The sequence below is a fragment of the Giraffa tippelskirchi genome, chromosome 12 (assembly GCF_054371585.1).
Source record: "Giraffa tippelskirchi isolate mGirTip1 chromosome 12, T2T-mGirTip1v1.2.pri, whole genome shotgun sequence".
NCBI classification, from domain to species: domain Eukaryota; kingdom Metazoa; phylum Chordata; class Mammalia; order Artiodactyla; family Giraffidae; genus Giraffa; species Giraffa tippelskirchi.
In genome coordinates, this window is record NC_137286.1 from 75,157,850 (window position 1) to 75,177,380 (window position 19,531).

General features: G+C 37.3%; 1 protein-coding gene and 1 pseudogene across 8 annotated transcripts in view; one reads left to right on the forward strand and one right to left on the reverse strand.

Annotated features, from left to right (window-relative positions):
* DIAPH3 (diaphanous related formin 3) overlaps positions 1–19,531 on the forward strand; it is a 543,512-nt gene that overhangs the window by 264,368 nt on the left and 259,613 nt on the right. For all 8 annotated transcript variants that reach the window (XM_081551708.1, XM_081551712.1, XM_081551711.1 and 5 more), the window contains one exon: positions 1,606–1,707. In XM_081551708.1, the coding sequence (XP_081407834.1) occupies positions 1,606–1,707 (102 nt within the window). The remainder of the gene's footprint in view (positions 1–1,605; positions 1,708–19,531) is intronic.
* LOC145530109 (large ribosomal subunit protein eL30 pseudogene) lies at positions 17,878–18,831 on the reverse strand (annotated as a pseudogene).

A 19,531-nucleotide genomic window follows, 5' to 3' on the forward strand; every position in this document is an offset into this window, starting at 1 on the left:
ATTGGAGTCTCAGCTTCAGCATCAGTCCTTCCCATGAATATGGCATGTATATAGGCAGACGGAGCCTGTGAGAGAAAAGCTGTGTGTGGCAACTTTGAAGACTTTACTTTGAAAGGAACTTGGGATGGGAAATATGATAAGGGGAACACAAAGAAACGTTGGGCCTGTAATCTTACAAATCTAATAGTTTTATTACTTTAGAAAACAAAAATAATGAAGTGAAAAAGTAATGAATTTGTGGTAAAAGATTAAAATTTAAGTATATATTAACTAAAAATATTCAAGGTGGTTTTATGGTTATCTAAAAAGATGCTGAAGAAATTCAGTGTAATGAATAGATCAGCTGTCAGCTAGAATGATTAACAGAAACCGAGTCTTTTATTAATAACCGAGTCTTCTGGTCTTAGGCAGTTTTACGGAAAGAAACTTATATTTATAAGGGAAAATCATATTCCTTTATTGTTTTTATTCGGTTTGGTAGTATTAATGTTGAATATTTTTTTAGAGATGATCTTAAATTGCCACTTTTTTGCTTGTTTTTTGGCCAGTCAATCAAGTTTTTGTCCAAAGGTACACAGTGAGTGAAAAACTTGTTCTTTGATCTAACTCTTTGATATATAACATTCTCTAACATTATTTTTTAACTAATAACACCATTGGGATTTTTTTTCCTTAAATATATTTAGCATGATATAGGCTTAATTATAATTTGAATTTGACTTTGGGCTTGTACAGAGTTTACTTATGCTGTAATTTGGAATTGTGAGCACCAACCACTCTTTTTTTCTTAATTTTAATGTCAGTATACTAATTTGCTATAATACTATTATTGTCAATCATATTTTGATACAGAGGGTCTATATAGACTTTGTCAAAGGGGTGGTTTAATCATTTAAGTTCTAACAAGGAAGCATAATTATATGTGTTCTCTTTTTGGGCTGAAGATGATTGAGGCAAAGGGCTGTTACAGCCATGACACTTAAGTTCTCTCTATATTCTTTTATCTGCAAGGTTTATCATCCTGTGTCTTAAATGCCTTTTTGAGTTTTCTTTCGTATCAGAAAAGTCACGTTGTCTTGTTTTAGAGATATCTTCATTTTTATTATTAAAACTGGAATCACATTGGTTAAGTCTTTCAAGTGCTGTCATTAAAATTCCCTTGATTTCTATTCTTGCTCTTGCCTGTTAGAAGCAATATGATCTCTTTTATCCCCCTGAGTGAAGTGCTAAAACATGTTTGGCTTTGCCTGAAAATTTCTGACATTTAATTCCCAATAGCTGAAATGTAACTGATCACATTTATCCAGGTGAGAAAGCTGTCCTTTGGTATAGGTTGAGTTCTCCTTTCTCAATTATATAGGTAATCAAATAAACATTGAGTAGTGCTTGATTTGAATATGTAATAACCCTGGATAGAGAAGAGGAAAATTAGTTGCTTTCAAGATACAGAGACTAAAGCTTAAGGCTTAGTATTTGGGAAGTTAACTAGAAATAAAACTGAAGATTAACTTAATCAATGATTTCCTTCTCACAGTTTATTGATAAATTTTCCTAGAATTTAAGAAGCACATTAGTGAAGATATTTTCTTTTGGTTTTAATTTTAGAACTTAATAAAACATCTTCCTGATCAACAACAGTTGAGTTCACTGTCTCAGTACCAGAGTGAATATAGCAACTTATGTGAACCCGAGCAGTTTGCTGTTGTGGTGAGTACCCTGTCAGCTCTCTTTGGAGGGGACCTCTGTACTGTGCACAGAGAAAAGAGAATGTAAGGCTTTTCACATCGTTACTGTTCACCAACATTTAATGTCCACTTTGCTTTTTTTTTTTAACCTGAGGATATTTATGGGAAATTATCTTGATTTTAAAATATATGTTGAAATTCTATCCGTAAATGAAATCCAAGGAGTTTTTTCAAAAGCATAAACATGAGTTTTTTATCTTTTCTATTTAACGTGAAAATGGAAAATGAAACCTGCCTTCCTATGACTAGAGAGTGTATTTGTGCTTTATTCTAGAGCTGTGTATTCCAACATATTGCAAGAGTAGTTTCACTTTCTCATTCTAATCATTCACTTCAGTTCGTCTCATGTTTTAGACTCTAAAATTAGAAATATAGTTCTTTTTGGCCATGAGGATGAAAAAATCAATGCATTTTAGAAAATCTTCAAGACACCTCCAGCCTCCTATTTTATAGAAGTTGGGGTCTAAAGAGATGAACAAAGACTTTCCAGTGTTATATGTTAGCTCTAGTGCAACTTGAATTTAAGATTTTTATCAAGTTTTCTTCTCTCCTGCTCTTACCTTCTACCATTAAATTATCATGTTGACGTTGGTTACCTCAGCCATCATGATGATGTTTAAAGTACTATTTCATTTTTTTTTAATATGTAAGACTTTTTTTCCCTAGAGTCTTCAGCTATATTACCAACCTCCAGGGATGTGATAGTATTATATTTATATAATTTTGAAAGCTTGGGTTGGATAACTAAAGGCCTATGTTTGCATACTATTATTATTTGGCATGTTATTGACACTTGCTTTCAAACTTATTCCTGTCTCTTCATAAATCCAATCTACTCAGCCCTCCCTGCAGTGACTCCCCTGCCCCTAAAGTTCACAGACTCAGATTAGAAAGGAAAAAACAAGACAGGTTTTCCTGTTCATAGCCCTATAATTTTTATTATAAAACTTTTAAACATTATTTTTAGAAAAATGCTATTTTTTTTTAACCCGAGTCTCTGCAGAGAGCTCTTTTATCCTCTTGTCTCTCTCTCTGTCTTTTTTTCTTTATTTTCTTGTTTATTTTCTATCACCTGATCGGTCTTTCTCCTGATCCCTGTGTGACACAATATCTTCTGTATGAGACAAGGAAGAATTTGCGTTACATTTTTAACCACAAGCTGCTTAGATTTTTGATGTTTGTCCATCCTTTTTGATTCTTAAATGAAAATCATAGCATGTAAAATTACAATTTTGAAATGTTCCTATCCATGTTAAATATGAAACACAAACTTATATGAAAATATCTACTTACCAAGAACTCTTTATGTTGCATATCATCACAGAGATTTAAAACTATTCTCACGTTTTTCTGGTGATTGTCACAGAAGAATGAACTCTAACTTACAGATGTTTTAGGTTTATTTAAATAGCCACGTTATGCCTGCCTTTGAAAAACGAGAGTTCACATCAAAGAGGCATGATTTACAAGTATTGTCTCAGAGGGGTCAGAAAGTTAAAATAAGTATATTCCCAGATACCAGGGCTTACGACATTATAATTTTGATTTTAACATTGACATGCATCCACCAATGTATTGCAAAACAAATACAATATTGTAAAGTTAAAAAATAGAAAATAAACTAATTAAAAAATAATTTTGATTTTAAGACAGAAATAGTTTCAGGACATGTCAATGCAAACTTGACCTTGACTCTACACATTCCATGCTGATCATACCTGACTACAACTGGAATATAAAGAGAACAAGAGTGGTACTGTTGAAAACCATATGCTATTATCTGTTGATTATGAACATTTCTAAAAATATTGTTTCAAGTTCTGGTTTGTGTTACACTAACATTTTAAAATATGTTTGTTTTGATGAAGAAAGGAGAAAGACAATTGAAGAAAAATGTGAAGTTTTTATATACTCTTTTTTGGGGGGAGGGGGTAGCAAATAGTAATATTCTTCACTTCATCTTTTTTTCATTCCAACTTTTCACCATTTTCAACATGGCTCTCTTTACTTCTCAAACCCCCACACATCCCCCAAAAGACAGGAAAACTTGCCTAAAGTTCTAAACAGTTGAGAGTTACCCCCAAAACGATGAACCACATGTGATGCCTGACGTTTTCTGTTCTTTCTAATTTAAAAACTCAGCGAGTTCACTAACTCATTAAAGAGTAATGTGTTTTCAGTTTATCAACATTTGTATAAATGATACCATAATTTTTTGGTTTTAAGAAAGTGATTATAATTACCATGTATATTTTTTAAAGATTCTCATAATGCTGTTTCATTTTTAAAGTAATAAGCCTAGTATACTTGTGTATATATTGAAGATGGGCTGTTAACTAGAGGTAAACTAAACTGCAGATTCCTACAAGACTTTGCTCTTGTAGAAAAACCTTTACCTATTGACTAAACCTATATTTAAAGTGCTAATCATTTCTAGCTGAAAAATCTTCAGAGTCACAAACAAGAAAGAGTCAGAGGTGTTCGTTCCACCCCAAATAGGATCAAAACTTGCCTTTTCACTTGTTCTCGCCGTAGATATACCAGTGTTAACGGTTTCATCTTCAGGTTCTGTGCCCGGATACTGTCATTTCTGGCATTGTTTTCATTTTTATAGAAATCAGTTAAAACCCTGCAGTTATTTTAGTTGCCAGTCAGTTTACATTTTTCTTTTATCCAATTATGTAAATTCATTAATTTGATTCATGTGAATTATGGATGTATTCTATTTATGTAAACACTCAAATCTGATACAGTGGATAAAGTCACTAAAGTTGTTTGCATTATATAATCCTCTTTAATTCCACATAAGAATTAGGTAAAACAGCAAACAAACAAAATCCAGCTTACCTGGACATCAGTGTTTGTCTCCATTATTTCTGTTTCATAGAAAGGCAGTTTGTGAAAGTAACACATCCAAATTGCTGATAATCAATGTCAATTAAAGGCCAAATAGAATAGAGACTTCCTTGGCCGTCCAGTGGTTAAGACTCCAACCTTCCAATGCAGGAGGCATGGGTTTGATCCTAAGGTCCTACATGTTACGTGATGTGTCCCCAAATACCAGATAGAATATATAAAACACAACATGTAAATTAGAAGTATGTTCTGCTTTTGTCATGTATTACTTACATACAAGTATCCCAGGTTCTATGGTCTATAGAGTATGGTATTCAGATATACCATTCAGAAGAAATATGTGACTATCCATTAAATTGTATGTCTCTTATGTTTTCTTTCAACCACTAAACCGTTTGCTATGTCTATATTCTCTCCACGTTTCCTGTAATACGGAGTTTTCATATCCACTTTTATTTATTTCTCCCTAGAAGTTTAAGCAAAGTTCTTTATCCTGATATTATCTCTGTTCTTTAAAAAATAGTCTTAATGCAGGCGAGCTGTATCTTGGTACTTTTACGGTTCTAAACATTTAATTGCTCATCTTAATTATGTTAATTACTGGTAATTCAGAATCTTAAGGTATGTCCCTGAACTAATTCTTGCAGCCCTTCTAACTTGAGCCTTGGCCAGTTTGAGCAGGACAGTTCTCAGGTGTTCCAGAGGTGGCACCGTTGATGCCTTGTAGTCTAGTAGTGGTATTGACATGGGAAGCTGGTACATTTTAGAAATGGTAACCCAGTGCTATGAATTCAGGACCTAGGAGTTTATTGATATTATTGACTTGTTTTGTGGCCAATAGCTATGTTTTCCAGGAAATTTTGGCATAAGGAAAAAATAACCCATCAAATAGTCTGAACAAGCTGTCATTTAATTTTGAGAGACTAAGTGTTCTAGTCAAATGATATTTTGTTATTTTAGAGATGTGTTCTGAGAGGTGGTCCATCTTTATATCTTTCTGTGTAATGTGAAATGAATGAGACAGTTTACAGTTAGTGTTATTTGTTAGTTTAGATTTTGGGCTCCCCTGATAGCTCAGTTGGTAAGGAATCCACCTGCAATGCAGGAGACCCCGGTTCGATTCCTGGGTCGGGAAGATTTGCTGGAGAAGGGACAGGCTACTCACTCTAGTATTCTTTGGCTTCCCTTGTGGCTCAGCTGGTAAAGAATCCGCCTGCAATGTGGGAGACCTAGGTTCGATCCCTGGGTTGGGAAGATCCCCTAGAGAAGGGAAAGGCTACCCACTCCAGTATTCTGGCCTGGAGAATTCCATGGACTGTATAGTCCAGGAGGTCGCAAAGAGTCAGTCATATGACTGAGCTAGTTTCACTTTTTAGGTTTTGGGCAGAAGACATTGAATACTAACCAATGTGCCAAATTTGAAACATTCTTTTCCCTAGACAGTCCAGGATAAAACTTTTTGTTGAGAAATTGTTTCATATTTGGAATGCCCTAGTCTCATGCTTTATTCAGCTTAATTTTCTATCAATAATATTATGAAAGGAAAATTTACTTCTTAGAAACTCTCACTCATTGGATCAGTTAGCTGTCTTTTTTCTTGGATTCCTTACTTTTCGTCTTCAGCCTTAGTATCTCCTTGTTTATTTTCCTCAAATACTGCCTACTCATCAAAGGCTGGTTTCTGTTGAAAGAACCTGATTTTAGTTGTATGACTGTATTTTTTATATTTGCAGTCATCTTTTGATCAATAAGCCATTAGGTAAAATCACTGTGCTCACAGTGGTACGGTTAACTGTGTGAGAGGCAAGATATGTAAACATTCAATGGGATCACAAGATTTAGCTGAAGCTTAGAAAGAGGCCTAAATTTGCATTTGAAGCTTGGTATACTAGAATTTCTGTGATGAAAAATTCTAAGCTTTTGAGTATTTGTCTCCACATTGTTTAGTTCTGTTAAGCTGCCAATTCTTCAAAGGAATTGTGGTGTTTATAGGAGATTGGATGGACCACATGTGCTGTTTGTGTGCTGTATTGTGATCTGCCACCATTTGGTGTCACTGTAGGCAGGGCTTTTAAACTTTGTGCAGTAGAGACTTTTTTATTTTTAACCAAAACATGTTGTAAGAAGTCCATGCAGATTTCCTTCCATTAAAAATGCCTCATTTAAAATACACCTAAATATTCTTGTTATAAAACATTTACATAACGTATAAAAATATTGAATACAATGTAGAAGTTTCCTTGTATCTCACTACCCACTGCATTCCATGTAAATGATCTTTTTTAATGTTTTTCTGGCTTTCCAATCCTATTTCTTTGTATTTACAAATGTATGCATATTCATTTGCACATTGTTCTAAAACTTTTCACCATGAAATATGTTTTGGAGATTTTGTTTTTATGATGTGATGTTTTGAAATTCCTATATGGTATTTCATGGTGTGCTCAGTCATGTCTGACTCTTTGCAGCCTCATGGACTATAGCCTGCCAGGCTCTTCTTTCCATGAAATTTTCCAGGCAAGAATACTGGAGCAGGTTGCCATTTCCTACTTCAGGGGACCTTCCTGACCGAAGGATTGAACCCTCGTCTCCTAAGTCTCCTGCATTGGTAGGGGGATCCTTTACCACTGTGCCACCTACTGATATTTTGACTTTTTCTATAACTATTTCCTGATGAAGGATGGTTAGTTTTGGTTATCCCCCAGGTTTAAAAAAAATAATTCTGCATACCTTGTTTGCATATGTGTTTAGAGGGAGTGTTTTATAGAGGTTATGTGCATGAACTCTGGGTTTAAATCCTACATCAACCTTACAAGCTTTGTGATCTTGGGTAGTTGTTCATTTTCCTGTACCTCACTTTGCTTATTTGTGAAACTTACGTTAGTTTCCTGTTGCTGGTGTAACAAAGTACCACAGATTTAGTGGCTTGAAACGAAATACATTTATTGTCTTAGAATCCTGGAGGCCAGGAGTCCAGAATGAGTTGTTAATGCTGTGTTCCTCTGAGAGCTCTGGGAAGGATTTCCTTCCCTGCCCTCCCCGTGTTGGGCGGCTGCTCACACTCCGTGGCTTTATGGTCTGGGGTCGCTCTCACTTCCCCTTTTTCCTCACACCTCCTTCCCTGGCTGTCTCCTCCGCTTTCATAAGGACCTTGTGTTTATATTCGCTAATCTAGGGTAATCAAGAAGCTTAATTTAATCACATCCACAGCGTCCCTTCTGCTGTGTAAGTTAACATATTCAAAAGTTTTGGGGATTAGTATGTGGCCCTATTTGGGGGAATCCTGGTTCTGCCAACCACAGGGCCCGTAGTGCTGTCTGCCTCCACTGCGTTCTTCTGAGTATTAAACAGATGCAATGGTGTGTGTAAATCAGCTTGTAATCCTAAACTCTTTTAAGGTTAGCTTTTGTGGTTAATATTATTATTTCTTTGTAAAATCACAGAATTTGAATTCCTAGATGAAAACTACTGTTAATCTTGATCATTCCTGCCAAGTTACCCTTCTAGAAATTATGTCAATTTATATTTTTATGAACAATATACATGAGGATGTTTTTCTTGCACCATCACTAGTACTTAATAAGACCTTTTTTTTTCACTTGTGATTTTTTTTTTTCACTTTATATTTCCAGGCTACCAAATGACATTGATGCAGTTTATTATATATTTATTGGTTATTTATACTTCTTCCAGGATTTACTTTCTTATTATATTATCTTTCTTTCCTTATAGTTTGTAGAAGCTCTTTATATACCCTAGTGTTATTCCTTTGTAAATATTTACAGATTTTCTTATTGCCTCTCACTTGTCCTTCCACATTTATTTATGATGTCTTCTGTATCCTACATTTTTGAAGTCTGATTATGAAAATGAATTGAAGATCCATGGTCCTCACTCAAGGAATGTTCTGTGTTTTAGGAAAAGCTCAGTCCTTTGCACATAATAGGGACGTGTAAATAGCAGTTGATTACGTCTTTCCATGGATGGAGTGGAGCATCCTGTAAAGTTGTGAAATGAGTGAAATGCCACTTACTGTCCCTCACTGACTCCTTGAGCTACTTTGCTTGCTTCTTATAGCTTTACATGGATGTCTAAAATTCTTAAAGAGTCTGCCTTAAAAACAAACTAACAAAAAAACTGCATTGAAGTATAGTTGGCACACAGTAAAATGCACATATTTAAAACTTGTAGAATTTGATTCATTTTGATATAAGTACACTTGTGAAACCATCACCATAATCAAGATAATGAACATGCTCATCAACCCCGAGTACTTGCTCAGACTTCTTCTTCCTGCCCGCTCAGGCACTAGCCTCAGGTCTTTGAGGAGCAGTCGCAGCCGCTCCTCCCACCTCTTGTCTCGCCCGCCCTGTGCTTCATCAATCCCAGACCACTTGCTGTGTTCTCAGCGCCCACGCCCAGGTCCGTCCACAGCCTGCTGCCCCTCCTCTCTGCTTTGGGAAACTCTCTCTGGAATTCTTTCTCTAGCACTTCTGTTATTCCTTGCATAATTCAAGATCCTTCCTCTTTGTTATCGTAATGCCCAGTACTTATCTCTAGATGGTTCTTATTTCCCTGAAATACCAGTATGTCACAGATTTCATTTATGCTTGGGACTTTTTGACAGGCTGAAGTATACTATGCTCATCTTTATATTCCTGACCCCACGGTTCATCTTCCGGTACGTGGTGGCTGCACCATACAGGCTAAGTGAGTGTGTGAAAAATAAAAGAGATGAACAGAAAGGAGGGACAATATATATAGCAAGAATAGTAAAATAAAATGAAATTAAGAATTGTTTTTGATATTTTACTTTTTAATTTGTTTTCTGACCATAAAATTTTGTAATAATTTGAAATTATCGACAATTATTAGAAAAAAGGCTCACAGAAAAATTGGGGCAAGTAACAGAGATTTTCTGTATGCACCTGCCCAGCCTCCCACTTTATCAATATCATCCACCAGAGTAATACGTTTGTCACAATTCATGAACCTACACAGACAGATCATAATTGCTCAAAGTCCATTGATTACCTTAGGGTTCGTTCTTGGTGTTGTACGTTCAGTGGATCTGGACAAATATATAATGATATGTGTCCATCATTATGGTACGATACAGACAATTGTTTTTAAAAATCACATTTTAAAATGAAAATGTTGTGTACTTTTGAGATAGTGATTTTAATTTTTGTTAACATGAGTCTCTGGCCAGTTATTTCATTGGTAAGAATGAGTTAATTCAAAAGTAGCCCAAGTAACCAACAATTTTGAGCATAAAAGTCTGAATTCATATTTGTATTCAAAACAGAATATAACCACTCTATATGATTCTGCCACCTACTTTGTAAACTAAGTCACTTTGTAGACTTATTCCACTTTTCTCCTGGTGCCAACCTGTGTTGGACTTTTTCTTGATCCTTCTTTAACTCATGAGGCCATGCTGTTTAAATCTGTGAACACTCGGGTACCTGCCCTGTACAGTGCTGTTTTTGGTACCCAAAAGAAATTGAATTTTCTAAAAGGTTGAGGAAATTGTGATTTGGTGTAAGAATCATGGCTTATTGAAACAGCTTCAGAAAAGACTGACCAGAATTAGCGTGGAACCTGAAAGAATATGTCCACTGAGTCATCACTTTCCCAGACTGAAAATATCCACCTCTCTTTCATTCAAGTGTTGATTATTTGGAGTGCTTTGCAAATGTCCAGATACAAAATTGTTCATGTTTCACAGAATTATCAAAGAATCCATTTTGGCTTCTTGTGATTACTATTTCCTTTTCTCCTCAATAATTCATCTTCAGTCTTGTCTGTCAGTGACATAAATCTCTCCAGTCTCTCCTCCTGGAAGATAGGAGTTCTGTTTGTCTCCAGTTGCTGCCTTCGTCCCAGGTCCTTCACATTTCAGTGTGCTCTAGACAGCACTTTGGCAACCTCATCTGCAAATCTTTCACCATCCAGGAGGATATTTGTTTAGAATAATAAGCTGTTATAACTCTGTCCATAGCTATTTAAATCTTAAAGTTCTGCTACTCTTAAGATGATAAACATTCAGCTGTTGTTCAGTTATTCTGGTCCCTTTGCTTTGCAACCTTCTTGACACATTTCTACCAGGATCCAGTACTTAATATAGGCTCCCTAGCACAGATGGCTTTTCTTCCACCTAGTTTAAGGCTTGTTAATTTAGCTTGCTTTCAGTTGTCATTGGTCTGTAGCCTGAAATTCTTCAGACATGTAATACTGCTGTCATTTTCCTTATAATCTGATTTCTGCTTTTCATCTCATTCAGTGATCTAAGTCAAAATGATCACAATGCCATTTGAATTTTTAGTGAAACTTACAGAAATTTTATAGGTTTAAGTAGTACAACATCAGTTGTCAGGTAAGAGAAATTTGTTTCACCCATCCTAGTATTTTCCCTGAAGATCTTTTCTCTCACAGATTTCTTCTTAATTTTGCCTACATATGACACAGTGGAGGTACATGTTGACAAAACTCTTAAAAGGCCATTAACACCTTTTCTTTACATGTTTCTTTACATGATTTTTGGTAGTATAAAATAATGTATAACAGATTTATTGATTTAGGCAAATATACTGAAATTCACAGAAAATTAGAGACTTTTTTAGTGGTTGAACTTAACATGGCTTCACTGTTGGTAGATAGAGTATATTTAAGAACACTTCTGATATTAATTTCAGTTCTCATTTAGATGATTCTGAGAAAATGGCTTCATGTCCACTAGCCTTTTGGTTTACAGGGGTCTGAATTACCAGAATTGTATGGATGAATTTAGACCTTGAGATTATATTGATAACTAAACCACTATCTCATGTGTTTCATTTCACTACCTGTCCCCTTGGTTCAGCAAGGATTCATTCATTCATTTGTACATTTATTTGACAAATATTTATTGGACACCTACTGTGTGCTCGGCCTTGTTCTGGATTCTGAGTTTGTTGCAGTGAACACATCTCTTACATTTTAGTTGCATATAGTGACGGTAGATACAAAAATGAAAGCATAGAGTCAGGTGATCCTCAGTACTCCTCAGGACATGGTGGTGGTGGGGGGTACATGCGTGTGACTAAATGACTGGGGAAGGCCTCTTCCCTCTGAGCAAACACCTGTGTGACTGTCTGGGGGAACCGGTCACAGACAGAGGCCGCACAAGCGCCAGGCTTGCGGGGACAGTGGAATCTAGCGCAGGGGAGCTGCCCTGACGCAGAGCAGATGGAGGGGAGCGGCAGTGGGAGAGGATTGGAGGGAGGCCCCAGAACCTCGCAGCCATGGTGTGAGGCCCGTGGCCGTTACACTAGGAAATCACTGGAGATCTCTACATAGAGAAGTGAAGTTATCTGGTCTGTGCTTTAGATTTACGTCAGGTTCATTATTCTGGCAGCTGTGTGAGGAACAGGTGGTGGGGTAGGCGCATAAATTGAAGCCAGTGGCCAGTAAACATGCTATAACTATAAAGGTGAGAAACGGTGGTGGCTTGATGGCAGTGTCCATGGTGCGAAGGGCAGAGTCCATATAATATTTCAAAATTAGGGAAGCCAGGGTATCCGATAGGTTGGATTTAGGGAATGAGAAGAGTCAAGGATGATCCCAAGGTGCTTGGCTTGTGCAATTAGATAGATAGGAGATCCTATTTCCAGAGAATAGGAAAAGACTCGAGAAAGATGCAGTCTCAGGGAGGGAAGATCACTCAGAACATCTGTGGACGTGTGACTGGACCTATATAGAAAGCAGTTGGGATGTAACCTGGAGGTCAGGGATGGAGGCATAAATTCAGGAGCTAGTCACATACTTGTGGAATTTAAGGCTGTGGCACTAGATGAAATCACCCAGGGCGTAAATCAGAAATGTAAAAAGGAAGCCGTGAGGGCATACCAAAATATGCAAACCTGACTGTTTGTCTCAGTCTTCTCCCTGGAGAGGGACTCATCATCTGCAAGGTTTTATTTGTTTTTGCTGCTGGTTACCACCTCTCTGAGGAGAATTGCAATCCCTGGTCTAGGGAATTGTACAAGGTGATTTTTTTATATGACACTATTGCAGTTTGTTTCAAAAACTAAGCATGAGGCAGGGCGAGAGGGCTGTTTGGCATTTGTGGGATATAATTCATCAGGGACTTTTGGAAAGAAGCTGGTGGTCATGAGAACAGTGGTCGTGGAATATGTATCTGAAAAGAAAGAAAAAACTGCTTTTGCCTGCAGATCTTGCTCTCATGAAGGAAAATGGAATGATTTCTAATATATCATAGTAAAAAATGTATAGTGCCTATATTATGAACTAAGATAAAGTTAAAATGCCAGAAGTGTGCAGACATATTCTGTGATACAGTAACTCTCGTTTATTCAAGGGAATGAGTTCATTTAGTTCAAATCTACATCAAAATAGTAATATCAAACAAATCCTGCCATCAATGGGAAAAATCACTCATGTACTACCAATTGTGTTCTCTGCAGAGTGGGAGGGTAAGTGGAATTGAACTCTGAATGAATTCTTTTATGAGCATTTGTTACCCTTATTCCCCTGAAATTAGTAGAATGTCAGCTATGTTAAAAAACTCTGCAATTCTTTAATTTATGAGAACTAATAAAAACACAGCATGATCAGAATAATATGCTATTTCATTGAGTTGCCAACTCTTGTGAGTTTCTCAAAAAGTTTGAATTTTCAACTGTAATTTATATTGGTCTAACCCCTTTTTTCATGTGTTAGCAAAAGGTACATTGTATTGTTTATGTTCTATCTTATAGGCATGTAAAAATGTAAAATGTTGTGAAATAATTTGATAATACTAAGAAGTGATATCTGTGTCAACTCATCTTCACTGCAGTCTGTTCTTAACATAGCAGTTAGCGACATAAGGAAATGGCAACCGCTCTAGTGTTCTTGTCTGGGAAATGCTGTGGACAGAGAAGACGTGGGCCACCGGCCACGGGGTCGCAAAGAGTCAGGCCCGACTGAGCACAGGCATAAGCAGGTGGTGACGTCGGGTGGATAATGCTGTGTCTCTCCCTGCAACCTTACACTGGCCTCCACCTTGGAGGAGGAGCCTAAGGCTTTGCTGTAGGTGACGAGTTTCTGCATATGTGACATGGCCCTGATGTTTTGTGTCTCATTTTCTACCGCTGTCCTCTGGCTAACTCAGCTTTAACCATGTGGCCTCCGTACTGTCCTGTTGGCTGTATAGTCTCCTTGGACTTACTTTCTGTTTATACCCAAATGGCTTGCTTCCTCATATCCTTTTGATATTTCTTCCTCAGTCAACTTTTGGAGGTCTTCTCTGAGCACCCTGTTTCAAATTGCATGCCCAGTTGCTCATGCACTTCTTTTCCTATTCCCCGCTTTATTTTTCTCCCGAGCACTCATTACCGTCTCATTTACTATATTGTATTCTGTCCATTAAGCTGTTTATTAGCTTATCATAAGAATGGCCATGGTCACAACATGAATCATTCTCTTAGACATATGTTAGTGAATTTCTAGTGTCTTGAACAATACCTGGCATGTAATAAGCATAATATATATCTGATAGATGAATAAATAACTTTCCCTATGATGCTTGATAGTTAATTTTAGATACTGAAAAACTATAACCATTTAGAGCTTATCTTACTGAGACTTGAATGCAGCATGTTCCTATCACTGAAACACAAATCTGAGTTAAAACAATTTCATCTTGGTATTTGAGATTCCTGCAAATATCCTTCATTGCATTTCTAGTCTAATTAGAGGGTTTGAATTCTTAGTTTACTATTTACTAGTTTTGAAATCTTGGGTAAGTTTATTAATACCCCTCAGTTTAATTTGCTTTGTAAAATGTGCCTGAATTTAGAGCCTATCTCACTAGATTGTAGTGAGATTTAAAGGAGAGCCTGCATGTTTGGAGTCAATAGCGAATAGTAAGTGCTCAATTCTGTTAGCTGCTGTTATCCTCATTACAAGTTTATTTTGAATGTTTTTCTTTTCATCTGTAATGATCCAGTTCAGGACCTACTTTCTTTCTTTAAAGCTGGTTCCTACTTTACACTGAGGATTTTCTCTCTCACCCTGTTATTTTCTAGCATGTTTTATGTTTGTACTTTTGCCCCCATCACTGTCTTAAGCATTACTCTCTTAGGGTATGGACAGCCACATAGTTTCACATCCAGCACGCATCCTTCATCTCTCATCTTGTGCGCGCTTGACCTGTGATCAGCATCTCACCCTGTCCGCCTAGTCTGCTCTCCTGTCCTCTCCTCTTGCTCCCTGCTGCTGCTTTTCTGACTCCTTCCCTGGCGCTTTTCTACTCCTTACACTTAAGTGAGCATCTTGCTCAGATTCTTCCCTCTGCTCTCTTTTCATACCTTCCTCTTTCTCAAGGGTTTTATTCACTCCACAATTGTTTTCTAATAACTCTTGACTATTTTTTTTAGAGCTCCCAGTGTTTTTGTACTTTAACTTTTGAACATACACAATTTAATGTCAGAAAGTGGCAAGGGCATCAGTTAGGATATTAGCATAAAGGCCAGTACTGACTCATGAGCCATCTCAGTTATGATCAGCTGTCATGACTTCCAGGTCTCATGATGAGTTATGGTGCTGAAGTATTTATATTCTATTCATTGGAACAGTTTGAGAAACTGATTAGGATGAACATCTCTTATTAGTTTCATGTGTTGGAGCCAGAAATATGAGCTAAAAGCTTTCTACCTCTAGCCCTCTGACTAGGTATATCCAACTGAGGATCTTAGCCTTAGGAATCTCCTGAAATTAAAATCATCCAGTTGCATACAATAATAGCTTGATAGTTATTATAGAAAGTGTGCTTAAGGACAAAAAAAATACTCCAAATTCATTTAAAATGTCTCAGATATTATAAAGCAGCAGGTTAGCCTCTGCTTGTGAATCGTGTCACGTGGTAGGAAAGCTGGAGGAGATTAACATCTTACTCTACATTAGTTTAGTCTGATAATTTTTTTATATAGCATCTGAGACTTGTTACACTTAGAAGATGAGAGTGTGGATAATAGGAACAAAGAGGGAGATTAATTTCGGAGTTTCAGGTCAATGACATATGTATTGTATCAAATTAGCAACTATAGGACACTCAGGTAAGTGCATGACAGTTGTATTACTTGAATTTGAAAATGAAAGTTATAGTTGCTCACTCATGTCTGACTCTTTGCAATCCATGAATTATAGCCTACCAGGCTTTTCTGTCTGTGGAATTCTCCAGGCAAGAATACTGCAGTGGGTAGCCATTCCCTTATCCAGGGGATCTTCCCGACCCAGGGATCAAACCCTAGTCTCCTGCATTGCAAGTGGATTCTTAACCATCTGAGCCACCAGGCAAGTGATGTACAGTTCACAAGGTATATTTATATACATATATCTGATGCATCTATCCTTCTGAGACAACAGTCCCTTAGGCTTATGAGAACTTAAACTCATTTAGAATAGGTGATTTAACCAAGAAATCCCACACCTCACAAACAGAAGAGAAGGATTCAAACTCAAGATTTCTGACTCCACTTTTCTATATCATGTATTGTTTCTATTTCTTTGCTTCTGGATATAAGACTCTTGATCTATTGGCACAGTCTTATATGTATACAAGAGGTAGGAAAAGGCAAATGAATGCAAAGGGAAAGTTTTTCAAGGTAGTCTTTAGCCTGCATTGCAGTTTTGCTTGAACTAGTCCTGCCTCTGCTTTTCTTTGCAGAAACTAAATGCTAACCATTTTTTATCTTTAGAAACTCAGAGCCCATATGGGAGGGAAATAAATGCTCTTCTTCCTTAAGGAGCTGGAATGTCAACCTCCTCATCCGTCTTATTACTCTTTGACTACTGACTTCGCTTGAGAAGCCTTCCCCTCATTTTCTGTCCCCGGGTTGACAGGGAACTAACTGGTGCTCTGAGGCCCAGAGTAAGAGCCTTTGGAAACTCCTTTAGATGCTCAGAATCTCAATTGCTTACATTTTACTCAGCCTAGTTTGCACTGTGGCTCCTGGCACTGAGTGTTTGTGGTGATGTTTCAGTTCTGTATTTATTTGGTTCTTTATAGTACTTGTCTGGTTGAAAAAATTTTTTGTTGCTATTTATTTGTTCTTTTCCCTCTTTGCTTATATTTTTATTTTGTATTGAATTGTATGTTTCATTAGACATCCTTATCTTCCATCCCAGACTTGGCTTTTTTGAAAGGATAAATGCAATTGTTTTCTTTTCTCTAACATTGGGTGAAGTTTCCTGTCCTGCAACTCAGCTGTTATCCATTATTAGTGCTATTTTTCATTCTTTACCAAGAATGCCAATTTTGTATCCAAGGTGACGTATTTATTTAAGGACTGATAGGGAACAAAGTAGCTTTTCTCCTCTTTAGTGAAAAGCTAACATTAACTTTCTTACAGCAGTATCACTAGTGCCAAATCATTTGACTTTTATTTTTGTCCAAATTCCCATCTGCTAGAAAAATCTAATTCTCTGTGTGTATGTGTGTGTGCGCTACATCACTTATTGACTTCCATTATTGATCACCGTTGGCTGACATTAATGTTATTATTCAATTTAGTCTAAATTTTAGTATGTTTGAGTTCTCATGGTTTGTGGCTTTATTTTGAAACTGATTGGACGAGTATTCTGTTGATGTTTTGTTCATTGGTGTCACATTGTGTGTTTCTTCCTGTAGAAAACTATGTGACAGGACTGAATTTTATGCTGTGGGCAAGTAGAGTCTTTCAGTCCTGTTTTATCAATGTTTATTTTGTAAGTAGCTCCCCATGGAACTGCTAGCCACAATGAAGCACCTCAGTCATCTGATCAACTGAATGCCAGTGTACTCTGAAAGGATTTAAGATTCTACTGGCTTTGTATTATGAGTTTCCGTGACACTGTCTTTATTTACGCTTCTCCTAATTTCTGAGCCAGAATCTTTTGAGGCATTCTGTATTTTGAATGTAACTAAGAGGGAGCAGTTTGGTGAGCTGCATCACAGGCCTTTCCTTATTGCTTAGTTGTCTGTTTGCTATTCTGTTCTCATTCTATTACTTTACACTTTTTTTTTTTTTTTGCCTAGTTTTGCTTTTATTATTCTTAGCCTTTAATTTCTTAGTGGATTTTTATAATCTCCTCTGGAACTGTCTGTATTCTTGTCTACGTTGATTTTAGTAATTGCCTCTCTTGCCAGTTGAAGACTACTCCCCCAACCAACTTTAACCACCCCAAAATTCAGGTTTCCACCTATTTTTTCCTAAACATGGGTCTTAACTGTAGCCTAATCCTGAATTAGTTATGCCCCTCGTCTAAATCCTGCCTTCAGCCTTCCCTGTGTCTTGGTGCACTTCGGTCGGTACCCACGTAGTTCTCCCATGCTGCCGGAAAGCATATCACAGACCCAGTCCTCAGGCATCTGCGGACAAAGCGATAGACGTACTTTATTACTAAAGGGCAGAGGAGTCACCTGAAAAAGGTATCACAGTGGTTTGATTTGAATGCTCCCAAAACACACCCACCAAATCAATGGCTTGAGCTGAAACATGATCCCAAACACTGAATGAATTTCTGAAATGCCATTGATTTATTTTTAGGAGCCCCTGAATGAATTTTATTTGTCCTAATGTTGAAACAGAATAAAAACTACAAACAATCAATACTAAGAAACGCAGGAAGGTGTCATTTTTAATGGGTTTCTGTTTGGAATAAATGCAGAAACACTTTTGCCATTAATATTCTGGCATTAGAAAAAGAGCCAAAATTTATAAAATGGCATAGGGAAAATAGTTAAAGAAATCAGCCATTTAAGACTATTTTAGGGAGAGTTATTATTTTAAAATATGACTTAGCAAATGTTATAGGAAAAGGCCCTCTATATTACTTTTTTTAAAAAACGACATCTGGCCAGTTTTATTAAAGGAAAATTGTACATGATTTCCTTTTTACCCGTCTGTTCCGACACGCGTCTGCTGACAGCAGAGTCGCCTGGCTCTGGGACAGCCAGTGTGCATACTCGGTGATGTTCTCCACAGGCTCTGCCCGGTGCAGGGCTGTTGCCACCGTCAGGATGGACACCAGTTTTGGCCAACATGGCATAGTACTCTGTTTCAGGTTTCCTCAAGGCTGACCTCCGTCTGACCATTTTCAGAGGCTGCTTGTACCCCAGCGTGTACTTTCCACTTTTCATAACCAGTTGGAGCCTAGAGTTGATCGACTCCAGTGACTTTTTTATCTTCTTTGTGGCCACCATCTTCCTGCCTTAGGTGTGGGATGCCCCCAACCAAGAGCAGCTGCCAAGAGAGCCGGGGAGAGAGAAACTTCTTTATTACTTCTGAATGAACTACTCTGGAGCATAGTTTCTCCTGTGTCGCTTTCTCTCACCCCCACTATCCTGACCCCGCCTCCCTGCAGTGCACCTGGAGCTTTTCCTGTCTGTGATGTCAGCTTCTGGAGGGAGAGATGAAAGGGTCAGCTGGCTGCCATTACATCCAAGAGTCTGAGTTCTATTTTTGATGTCCAGCTCCAATTTGCTGTTTTACTCTGGGACTGACCTTTACCTGGACCACTGATTAACCTTGAACATGTAGTAAGTTAACCAATTGTCAATTTATAGAATTTAGCCAAAGTGGCTCTGAAATGTAAACATTTTGATTATGGTATTTTAAAGACTTCTCAGAATCCCTCTTTTGTTAAGTGAAATTCTGAAAGTCAGGCATACCTAAGATTGCCACACCTAAGGAGCTTTATGCACTGGTCATAGCAAACACCCTCTTCCAACAACACAAGAGAAGACTCTACGCATGGACGTCACCAGATGGTCAGTACTGAAATCAGATTGATTATATTCTTTGAGCCAAAGATAGAGAAGCTCTATACAGTCAGCAAAAGCAAGACCAGGAGCTGACTGTGGCTCAGATCATGAACTCCTTATTGGCAAATTCAGACTTAAA